The sequence below is a fragment of the Musca domestica genome, unplaced genomic scaffold (assembly GCF_030504385.1).
Source record: "Musca domestica strain aabys unplaced genomic scaffold, Musca_domestica.polishedcontigs.V.1.1 3, whole genome shotgun sequence".
NCBI classification, from domain to species: Eukaryota; Metazoa; Arthropoda; class Insecta; order Diptera; family Muscidae; genus Musca; species Musca domestica.
In genome coordinates, this window is record NW_026712299.1 from 24,610,175 (window position 1) to 24,623,186 (window position 13,012).

Genomic DNA, 13,012 nt, shown 5'->3' on the forward strand with positions numbered 1-13,012 from the left:
AAGAAGATAGAGTCATGCAATCTTATGTCTACAATTTTTTCAAAGTTCTACCTTTGGCAACATCTCATTGTCAATATCTATATTCATATATCCATAGTATATACATAAAATTGGAGATGGAAACTGTTCTCTATGCAGTGAAAATTGAGAAGGTAAATACAGAAAATGCAGAGCTGGGAATGCTTATTAGAATTGAGGTTACCTTTATTTCATTGTACCATGATATTTTCAAAATCAGTAATTGGAAGAAACTTAAACTGGGAGTAACTTAAAGCGAATCTGCAATAAATTTCGTGAAGTAAATCTTTAATCAAGTCTTCAAGATAAAATAAACGATTTGCGTTGTCCATTTTTTAATATAAAATATTGCAACATGAGTCAATACACTTTACATTAAAAGATAAAGGGAAGATGTTCTGACCTTTTGCTTATCGGACAGTTCATATTTACATGAAACTTGTAATAATGACAAATGATATTTTTGTCCGCCAAAATAATTTTGTTATCTATCGGAATGATATAATAACCAGCCATAATATATGTCGATGCGATTACCTGTATTCTTCTACCATGAGATTAACCCCATGGTAGAACAATTCAGGTAGATGTATCAACGCTTAGGAACATTGATATGTCAAAAATGTTTAAATGTCTTTTCAAATATAAGTAGATTTTTATATGTTTTCTTATACGACGTCATTCGGAGGTTATTATAATACGCGTTTTTCAATTTGTTCTACATTTTTCATTCAACATTTTTAATTCCAAAATTGGTTTGACAGTTCATTGTCCCAGCAGCTGTGTCATGGTAGAAGAATAAAGGTAGATACATCAACGCTTGGGAACATTGATATGTCAAAATTTTTAAAATGTTCTATGAAAAATAAGTGGATTTTTAAATGTTTTTTTATACGACGCAAATCAGAAGTTGTTATAATATGAATTTAAAACAATTTTTACAAATTTCTACCATGATCTGTGTCGATGCGTCTACCTATATTCTTCTACAATGGATGAATGCCATGTTTACGTTAGAACTATTTGTAGGGTTAACCTACTTTGAGAGGATTTATTTGAAGTAAAAGTAATGGATATGACAATTTAAATCCAAATCCAGTGGGTTAACCCTCATATACATAAACGTACTGTAACCCAGTGTATCTAATAAACACTGTGGGTTAATCTTCAATAGTATAAATGTGCCATTAGTCCTATTAGAAACTCGACATTCTTAAAAATACGTGACGTTCAATTCATTTTTTGCTAACATTCAAACATAAAGAAGAGTCAACTTGCATTACCTTGTACTCATTGTATGAGGATTGCTATTAATTTATTTCCCGGCCAAATTTGTTTAGTAGTGTAATCTCACACTTTAGTGATGTACTGTACATTTTGATACTGTACTGTGTATATAAAACCACTTATGTTTACTGAGTACATCGAATTACATAACGCCGACGATACTAAATTCATAGCTCCGGCCGCCGTCTCGTAAATAAAAGCAGCATTGTTTTCTGGCCCCAAAAATCTCCGCCGCCAACATTTTAAGTTCAGTCTTTTTTCATTCTTATTAGACTTCACATATTTGCGGGCGTCGTTGTTTCTGATCAGAAAATAAACAAACGGATGAGATGACGCATTGACAAAAGAAATATAAAAACAATTTTAACCGTGGAAAATAGAACAATTTTCAGTAAAGACACGAATATGGTGGAGCAGTGAGAAAATAGAAGTAAAAGAAAAATAATTGGCCAAAGCAGCAGCTTTCTCCTGCTTAAACCAAATTACATGCCAAATTAAAATTGTTACTGTGCATTGCAAGCTTAACCCAGCTGTTCGTGTTGTTGTCTTCGGTTGTTTGTGTATGTTTGTGAATTATTAATCAGCCAAAAATTAAAACAAAAAGAAACAGCATCATTCGCGATATCTGGTATCCAAATAAAAAAGTGGTGACGGCAGCGTCAACAGACCTACTGTTGTCGTCATCTACAAAAGCTATTGTATTGTAAATTTGCATTAGTGGGCGTCTTGTTTTTATTAAAAAAGGGAAAAAGTCAGCCACCGATACTTTACTTGAAACTACTTCGATCTGGTTCAGTGCAGGCAGCGGTTGTCGAGATCCAACTGTCCGGCGGCGGCCTTTGTTATTGTATGATTGTAAAACAAAAGCAGAACAATGAATTCACAGACCAGTATAAATGGTGATCCAGAAACGGCACCTATTGCTGCTCCTCGAACAGCCGGAAGGGCATCATCGATGATGCGTTCATTTGGAACACTTTTCGGTTCGAATAATAGTGTTGAACGCAGACCACCCTCACAGAATGCCAACGAACATGGCTATGTGGAATTCGGCATGCAAGATCCCGACCGAAGTGGTCGAACGCTGGGTACATTCGCTGGCGTATTTAGCCCTGTAGCTTTATCTATGTTTAGTGCTTTGGTATTTATTCGTGTCGGTAAGTTATATTTAAGATTTTTTGTTTAATATTTGTATTATATCTTATTCCTTTTTGAATTGTTACTTTTTTATTATTTGTTATTGCGTTTTCGTAGCTGCTAATGAGGTTGATGTTAGTCATTCATATTCATTGATTGATGACACTGAGGTGGGTATTAGCCTATTATGTACATATGATGGTATTCTGCTACGACGTTGTTTAAAAAAGTTGGTCGACATCGAAAGGAATGAGTTAAGTGATGGCTTGTTACCTATCCGTTAGGTTTTTTTGGAAATGTAGCAACGATATCACAAGTATTAGTTTTGAATTATCAAGAATATTTAAAATGTTTCGAAATCGGTACAAGCTTTTTTTTTACAATTGCCGAGGTACTAAGAACGGTGTCTGTTGGATAGGATAGGGCAATAATACGACCTTAACTTTTTATACTTCCACAAAAAAGTTAAAGATCACTAAAAGACAGAGGCATACGGGGATGCCCCTATCCATATAAGACGAGAGTGTCACAGTTCGCCAGACATAAACATAGTGCCACGTCGTTTCTTTTGGGTCAGACCATATCCCCATAATTCTCTCTCAGATCGCACGATTTTATAACCTCTTAACGCCACATTTTCCTTAACCATGGGAAAGACCACTGGTCAGAATTCAGAAAGTTCACCAAACTTCGTTGCAAAGTAATGTCCAACACTTCTGACATTTGGTTAACAGAAAAGATTTTCCGGACATCATCAAAGCTGTACCCGAAATAAAACTTAATTTCCCAGCAAAGGTAGCGCGACTTCGTCAAACCTACTGATCCAAGAGTCAGTGAACTGACAGTTGAAGTCAACAGGTTTGTACAGAAGCACAAGCAGAAAAAGCGGCAAGACCATCTAAAGCGTTGGAACAAATATGAATACACTGTGGGTAACGGCTAAGATACTCTCGAACAGAAGGAAAATGGATGATAGGACTGACGAAAGCCACCCACATAGTTCCCTATGGTTTCTCAGTATGTTGTTTAACTCTTTTCAATACAGGTCCACCTTTTGGTAAATGTTCCCTACCGATTTTGTCATTTTGTCGGGATCAACTTCAAGTGGGTACCTCGTTTTTTTTCTAAAGGAAGTATTATTTGTTAAACAATGATGTATTTAAAAAATTTGGGCATCTATAAATTAAAACTTTTCTCATTCATTAGACAAAGAAGTTGATTTTTGTTATTTTTAGTAACCTTTAATTATCCTCGATTCCAGGACCCAAAAAAGTACGTCTATTTAGATTTATATTTATATAGAAATTTGTTTTTCTTTTCCAACTCACTTCCGATCTAACGCATTTTGGAACTTTTCAAAGCCTTCAAACGGCCAATAAACCCTCGCACGATGCCTGAATGTTGCTTTGCGGTATTTTGGGCCATTTCAGGCGAAGCGCTTGCTTGAGGTGATCGACACTTTGGTATTTTTTAGTGCCAACCTTGCTTTCTAAAATACTTCAGACACAATAGTCCAACGGATTGGTATCCGGAGATCTTTGGCAATAAACACGATTATTTTATTTGTTTACAAACTGCTGGACAACAAATGTTTTCTCATGGGAGAAAACCAAATTCGGCTGTTCACCACTTTCGGTCAAGCGAAGCAACTCTTTAGCTCTATTTAGTCTATTTTCTTTCTGTTGCGGTGTAAGTTGTTGCACTTTATGAAATTTCAATGGCTTTACCCCAAGCTCATTTTTCAATATTTGTCGAATGGAATATTGCGATATGTTCAGCCCACGAGCTATTTTTCGGCCACTGCGACGCGGGTTTTGGTAAAGTCGCTTCTTTACTTTTCGAACCATTTCTGCTGATGTTGCTGTTCTCTTTCTTCCACTTCCTTGACGTCGGGCTACGTTACCAGGACCAAGGTAAAGAGCGATGGTACGAGACACAAAAGATTTATTCACATTTAAATGCTGGAGTGCTCTAACGATAGCCAATTGTGGTTTTCCAGCCAAATAAAAAGAAATCAAACTATCGCGCTTGAATTACATCACGAATAATTTTTTTCTGGAAAATTCTCACCAAAATGCTTTTGTACGCTTGTAAACAATATAATGAACTGTCACTGAAATAATTTTAACAGCTGTCGGACGAGTGGCTTAGAAATGACAGCAGTCTGAAGTTGGTTGCAGTTTTTTCATCTCACTCTGTATTTAGAGTATTATGGTATTATTTATGAAACATTTTATATTATCATTATTTTAATATGGCCTTACAATAACGTGTTCTATATGATAAATACATATATTATAAATGGACTACACATTCATACATTATGAAACAAATTATCAGTTTTATATTAACTCAGGCTTATAATCTTCTTATTTTTTTAGGTTTTATTGTGGGCAACGCCGGTTTATATGTAACACTTTTGCAATTTGTAATCGCCTACATTATATTACTCTTCACAGTGGCTTCTGTGTGCGCAATTTCCACTAATGGCGCCATTGAAGGCGGAGGTGTATATTGTAAGTATTTTCTTTTTTCAAACATGCCATTGTGTTTCACATAATATTCCAAATTTTGTTCTTTCAGTTATGATAAGTCGAACGTTGGGCCTGGAATTTGGTGGTTCAATTGGTACATTGTTCTTTTTGGCCAATGTTGTTGGTTGTGCTATGGCCATATCGGGTTGTGTTGAAGGTATCATGAATAACTTTGGACCCGGTGGCTATTTTTCTGGAGCCGAGGGATTTTTACCAGATGGATCATGGTGGCGTTTCCTATTTTGTACTCTAATAAATACCTCAATGCTGTTGGTATGCCTTATCGGAGCTTCGCTTTTTGCAAAAACCTCGGTATTAATTTTGGGCATTGTCACAGTGTGTTTGTTGGCTACATACATAAGCTTTTTGGCTGAAGGTCCAAAATTGGTAAGTCATTGCTTGCTTGTATAAAGCAGGGATTTTATTTTTAGTTTACATTTTTTCTTCACAGAATGTTCCAAGAAAAACCAACAAATAATGTGTATATTTTTTCACATAGAAATTAACATTTATATTTTACCACTTTGTTATCACATTTGTAGACTTTTGTTGGTCTGTTTGTCTATCATTAATGCCCAGTAGCTTATCGTCAATAACTGCATACATGGAAAAAATTGCTTTGATTCTATGCCTGTTACCGAACAGAAGACGTGTATGCTATCCATTAACACATATGAATATGATAGATATATTGCAACCAAAACAATTGATTTTGTTACTCATCGTTTTTATCTTCTTTTTGTAATTTTACAATTTCTATTTCTGGCTCATGTTATAACACTTATGACGCCCAATTATTGCATTTGTTGATTTCTTGACCAAAATTTCTTATGAAGCATGAATTTTAAAATTAGATATGAGGTCACATATTGATATCTATTTAATTATCAGTTAATCCCTTTCAAAAATATCAGTATGGATTTCAAAAGTTATGAGTCAGTGTGAAAAAGAAGGAAGTAATTTGTTATGATTTCAAAAAAATATGTTAGTATGTAGATTAAATATAATTTAGATACTGATGATGATGATCAAGTCATATTATTTAAATATTTTCCAGAAGTTCGGTTCCATATGACTTTTCTATTCACTATGATTCCAATAGCCACTAAAAATATAGCGGAAAATCAGATACCTACCTAAAAATTGTTAGTATACCCTCAGCCATATCATTTGATACGACCAAAACGTGCCTCATCGAAATAACGGGTTTAGACCCTAGGTCTTTTGGTCCAAAGAGTTTCAGAACGTTTGGAGTCGAACTAGCGATATCCGTCCGTCCGTCTGTCTGTCTGGTTGGTGCGCACGATAACTCTCAAAGGAAATATCCGCTTTGGTCCAAAATTTGAACATAGTAATATTATTTTCAAACTTAGATCTGTCTGGTTGGTGCGCACGATAACTCTCAAAGGAAATATCCGATTTGGTCCAAAATTTGAACATAGCAATATTATTGTCAAACTTAGATCGAGTTCGGCGATGGGCAATATCGGTCCACTCCTTCTGGTACCTCCCCCACAAAATGTCAACATTTTCAAAGAAAATAATTTATTGCACAGAAAGAGAAAGTATAATCCGATTTTGATCCAACTTTGGAAATTCTAATATTGCATCAATGCTAGGTCAGGTGCGAAAATGGACAATATCATTCCACTCCATCCAGTACAAAGGGTCAAAATTTTGAATAATTATAACCCTTATAAAATGTCATATAAGTGTCCGATTGTCTTCAAATTACATACATCACAATATTTTTATTAACCCAAGGTCTGGTGTATTGATGGAATATATCGGTCCACTCCTTCTGGTACCTTCCCCACAAAGGGTCAAAATTTTGAATATTCATGAAGCTCATAAGACACGAAATTAACATCCGATTCCATTCAGACTTGGCACATCTCAATACTTCCGTCAACACAAGATCTGTTATAAAGATGGTAGAGATCGGACCATTTCTTCTGGTACCTCCCCCACATAGGGTTCAAGATTTTGAAAAACGCTCAAAGAAAGCGAAATAAGCATCCAACTCTCTTCAAATTTCACACGTGCAAACCTTTTTGCTAACACAAGATCTGTTGTGAAGGTGATATATAACTGCGAACCCCTTCTGGTACCTCACCCACAAAGGGTCACAATTTCCAATACTTATATCTGTCATAACTTGCGAAACAATTCGGCGATTCTTTACTACTGGCTACATCTAAATACTTATCTTAACCAGAATATCGAAATTTATGATTTCCTTCAAATTTTGCACATACCAATATTTTATCTGTATTAGATGAAGTATGAAAATGGAATACTTCGGTCCGCTATATTTGTTATCTCACGCATATTTCCACATTCTCCAAAAAATTGCACATATCTCAGAAAAAGTGTAGGAAGTGGTCGATTAGTCCGAATCTGGCACTTTTTGATATTTATATCAGTCTTAGGCCAGATACGAATTGGTCAATATTGGCCAACTGCTTCGGAATGGTGAACTGTTTGCAGAATCAAAACTCAAGGCTGGGGTATACATCTGTCGACAATACCGACTGATACTATTTTACTTGTTTTTGGTACATCCTTTTGTATTTCTCAGACATGTTTTATTGGCCTGCACCTATCAATATTTTGACCTTTTTTTCTTTTTAGGTTCCTACTCCAGATGAAAATACAATACTACCGAACACAACTCAACTAATATACACTGGCCTAAATACTACAACTTTAACCAATAATTTAGGTGAAAGTTATACCCAGGATTATACGTCAAAGGGAAAAATGGTGGATTTTGCAACAACTTTCGGTGTATTGTTTGCTGGTGTTACTGGTATTATGGCTGGAGCCAATATGTCAGGTGAACTAAAGAGTCCATCGAAAAGCATTCCGTTGGGAACATTGTCGGCTGTGGCATTTACATTTGTCTCTTATGTAATCTTATCGTTCTTAATGGCTTTCACCACTCCCCACGAAACCATGCAAAACAATTATCTCTTTTTGCTGTATGTCAACTTTTGGCCCCCCTTCACAGCTATTGGCATATTGACGGCCACATTTTCGACAGGCCTGAGTAATTTAATAGGTTCCAGTCGTATTTTGGAGGCATTATCAAAAGATCAAGTGTTTGGTTCATTTTTGAATTTCATTCTGAAGGGAACATGGAAAGGAAATCCTATTGCTGCTGTAGTGTCCAGTTGGGTGTTGGTAGAATGTATTTTGTTGATTGGATCATTGAATATGATTGCCCAAATCAATTCAGTGTTGTTCATGTTGTCATATTTAGCCACCAACTTAGCTTGCTTGGGCATTGAATTAACGGGAGCACCCAATTTCCGACCATTGTTTAAATATTTCTCTTGGCACACATGTCTGTTCGGCTTGATTGGTACACTGGTGATGATGTTTGTTATCAATCCCATATATGCTTCATCAAGTATTATTTTGTGTTTGCTGTTGGTTATTGCTCTGCATCTCTTTTCGCCAGCCACACAATCGGCTCAATGGGGCTCAATTTCGCAAGCTCTAATGTTCCATCAGGTATGTGATATTACACCGAATTCCAACGATAAATTTGTAATATATCTCAAAATTGTTCTTAGGTCCGTAAATATTTGCTAATGTTAGATCCACGTAAGGATCATGTGAAATTTTGGCGTCCACAAATGTTATTGCTGGTATCCTCGCCGCGTTCCAGTTGTCCTTTGGTAGACTTTGTCAATGATATGAAGAAAAGTGGCTTATATATCATTGGACACGTACGCGTGGGTAATCACACCGATCTGGATGATGCAACCATAGAAGATAATAAACAGTGGCTATCGTTTGTCGATCATATGCGTGTTAAGGCTTTTGCCGAAACTACTCTGGCCAATTCGGTGCGTGAAGGAGTGCAACATTTGATACGTCTATCCGGCATTGGTGCCATGAAGCCAAACACCATAGTACTGGGCTTCTATGATAACGAAGCACCCAAAGATTTCTTTCAATCGTAAGTTAAATAGTGTGCATAACTAACATTGATTTCTCATTTGATTAATCGTATTTTTTCAGATCAACATCTCCCTATAAAACAGATGGCTTCAACACGGGTGATATGCAAAATTTCCCCATAAGACGTGATGGTGAAGAAAAGCATATTGACGTTACGGAATATGTGGAAATCATTAGTGATATTTTGCGAATGAAGAAAAATCTATGCTTGTGCAGACATTTCCATCGCCTGGATAAACATTTTATATCAAAGTAATTTGAAAATTTGAAACAAAGTAAATTTAATTTTTTTGTTTTAAAAAATACATTTTCTCTTTGCAGGAGCAAACATGTCAAATATATTGATGTATGGCCAATTAATGTGTTCGATCCTAAAACTGAAAATCCTTTCGATGTTGTATCACTGTTTATGATGCAATTGGCTGTTATTATGTTGGCCAAATGGAAACATTTGACATTACGTGTATTTTTGTGTGAAACCAATGATACAAATTCAACGGCACAATTTGATACTCAGGATCCAAACCTGCCACAAATGGAAATATTCTCACGCATGAAATTGGAACAAACGCTAAAATCACTGAGAATTAATGCCCAGATAATGGAGGTATGCTCACAATAAATCTTAACTTATTTAATTTATAAATACTGTTTATATATTGTGTGTTTTAGATTCAAGAATGGGCACGTGATACTGAATTTACTCGACATTCTCGTATATTGAAGCAATTTACACAATCAGCTGAAGCCACAGAAGGAAGTGTTACAGAAGATAATCTCAATCGTTCATTGTTGTATATGCAAAGGTAAGAAGCGTTACAATAAAAACAGGGTCATTAGTTTCTTTTTCGCCGTTCCAGTTCACAGTTTGTCACTTAGTCACTTTGGAGTTCCATTGTTTGCCATCTACATATAGCATAGTGGCTTATGTTGGTTCTTGCAGTTGCTGCATTATTTCAGACATTCACCATTGTGGTAGGGGCCGGTCAGTCACTTATTTGGTTTTTGTATTCGATATTCACGCTCGTGTTTTTTTAAGTATAAACGAATTGACATAAAAAATAACACTAAACTATAGGGTGAGATAAAAAACTGCAACAAAGTCAATTTTATTGACGAATTTATGAATTATATTGAATGAAAGCAACAAATGTCGAAAATAGCATCAAATTTTAGAATAAGTTTACATTTGTTCGAATTGGTCACTTTTGGCCTTCAAACGGCCAATGAAACCGCAACACGCTGCCCGAATGTTGTTCTGCGGTATTTTGGCCCATTCCCGGCGAAGCGCTTGCTTGAGGTGATCGACACATACCCCATACACAATAGTCCAACGGATTGGTATCCGGAGATTTTGGTGGTTATTGTGCGCTGGACATGAAGCGAGAAATCTCATTTTGTAAACATTTTTGGTCGGCGCGTGCTGAGTACGATGGTGCTGAGTCCTGTTGAATGTCGCGTGCCCAAGGCTTAAATACACCCTCCAGAATATTTTCGCAATAATATTCGGCATTTATTCTGATGCCACGGCCGATTAATAAGAGTGGAGAGCGACCATTGGCTGTTATGGCAGCACACACCATCACCATGGCCGGCGCTTGAGTTCTGCACATTTTCAGCTGATCTCTTTTACAAGTAAACACGATAATTTTGTTTGTTAACAAACTGCTGGACAACGAATGTTTTCTCATCGGAGAAAACCAAATTCGGCAGTTCACCAATTTCGGCCAAGCGAAGCAACTCTTTAGCTCTTTTCAGTCTATTTTGTTTCTGTTGTGGTGTAAGTTCTTGCACTTTTTAGAATTTCAATGACTTTACCCCGAGCTCTTTTTTCAATATTTGCCGAATGGAATATTGCGATATGTTTAGCTCACGAGCCATTTTTGGCCACTGCGACACGGGTTTCGATCAAGTCGCTTCTTTACTTTTCGAACCATTTCTGCTGATGTTGCTGTTTTCTTCCGTCCACTTCCTTGACGTCAGGCTACGCGGTAACGAGCGATTTATTCACATTTAAATGCTGGAGCGCTCTAACGATAGCCACTTGTGGGTTTCCAGCCAAATATAAATAAATCACACTATCAAGCTTAAATTCCAGCACGAATAACTTTTTTTCTGGAAAATTCTCACCAAAATGATTTTGTACGCTTGTATAAAATATAATGATCTGTATCTGGAATAATTTTAACAGCTGTCGGACGAGTGGCTTAGAAATGACATCAGTCTGAAGTTGTTTGCAGTTTTTTCATCTCACCCTGTAAGTTATACGTATCGTCGAATCAGCATGCCTAAATTTAAAGTGATTCTTAATATATATTTAAACAACATATGCGTAGTATTTTTCATTTTTTTTATCAAGTTATAACAAAGTTGACGCTCAAAAAACTTGTAAGAATTAGTAGATTATTCCAGGTCCTGGAACAGAGCATATATCTTGTGCCATAAAATTAATATTTATCTCACTATTCCTACCTTTTACTTTCAGAGCAAATCAAATTATACGGGAACGTTCCGATCAAACAGCTTTATCGTTTATATATTTAGCTGCCCCACCACCAATTGATTCTCCGGATTTCCGAGAAATCAGTGCCCGTTATATGGAATTGTTGACAGAACTAACAGCTGAATTGCCGCCTACCATTTTAGTGCATGGTGTCAGTACGGTAACATCAACAACCCTGTAAATGTTTTATAGACGAATGTTTAGGAGTGGCAATTGCAAACGAACTATTTATATATAAAAAATTAAAGAATAATTATTTTCCTTTTAATTTAATATAAATATCTTCGCTGAAACAACAAAGAAACAAATGTAAAGAATATCATGTTTAAAATGTTTGTATTGGTATTAAACAAAAGTCAGCATTTTTATTATTACTATTATCTACACAAACATATATCAAATATTATTGTATATTTATTAATATTTACACCAATGTTTTAATTTAGGAAAAAACAATCGTTTTGCAACACTACACCACCATATGTTTAAGTAGAACATTTTATTTTTGATCTATTTTTTTTTTATAATTTGTTAACAGATATCATATTTATAGTAGTATATACATATTTCACATATTATTGATAATCATATCACAAAAAATAAACAAATAAAAGAAATCTTCCCAACAAAAACCACAAATATATACAAAACTCCAATAAGTCTGCAATGATTTGAGATTTCAACTTTTTAATATCATCATATATATATACATTTAAGTAACAATACAAATTTGTGTTATTGCGAATGTGAACAATTTATTTTCTTTTTTTTTGTGTTGAAAACATCAATTAGTACGTTAGTATGTGCCTGACCTAAAAGGAAAGCCAAAAGATGCAACCATTAATGTTTTATTTATTCCAGTTGATTAACACTAGATTTAAAAATAAACTGGCAACATTCATGACGTTATTGTGTGACTGTTTTTTGTTTCTGTAAACACTCAAAACATAAATAAAAGAATTAACATGACAAATCTAGTGTTCATTCGACTGTTTGGTTTATGATTTTTGAAAAGCATATGTGATTATTACCTATTTGTATTTGTTGTTCACTTTGGCTTATTAAATGTGTTGTGAACTCATTTTAAACACGCAAAATATCACTTTTTTTAGTTATACTCGCAAATGTTCAAAATGTAAAATTAAATATTCTGCAATTGTTTGAATTAATGTGATTTTGAACATGAACAATTCCTTAAAAATATATATGTGTATCTTTCGTCTAAGACTAAGTTTCATATTACTTTAACGAATTAACTTGAAAAAGAAAACAATAAAAACATTTTAGACAAAATATGAGTGTCTTTTCTTTTGGCAAAATTGATACATATACAGGGTGAGATATAAAACGCAACAAAGTCAAACGCCATAATTTTTAAATTTTATTGAAAGAAAGTAAAAAATGTGGCAAAAAATCAAATTTTGGAATAAAAATTAGATTTGTTCGAATTGCTCACCTTTTGGCCTTCAAACGTCCAATGACACACGCTGCCCGAATGTTGCTCTGCGGTATTCTGGCCCATTTCCGGCGAAGCGCTTGCTTGAGGTCATCGACACTTTGA

General features: G+C 35.1%; 1 protein-coding gene across 1 annotated transcript; it reads left to right on the plus strand.

Moving 5' to 3' along the window:
- The first annotated feature begins 1,548 nt into the window (after positions 1-1,548).
- Positions 1,549-12,746, plus strand: LOC101890737 (solute carrier family 12 member 9). Its single transcript, XM_005192153.4, has 9 exons — positions 1,549-2,462; positions 4,824-4,958; positions 5,026-5,363; positions 7,611-8,495; positions 8,558-8,946; positions 9,009-9,200; positions 9,270-9,555; positions 9,621-9,754; positions 11,434-12,746. Exons 1-9 carry the CDS (start codon positions 2,180-2,182, stop codon positions 11,630-11,632), a joined length of 2,841 nt encoding a protein of 946 aa, XP_005192210.1. The 5' UTR covers positions 1,549-2,179; the 3' UTR covers positions 11,633-12,746.
- The last annotated feature ends 266 nt before the right edge of the window (positions 12,747-13,012 follow it).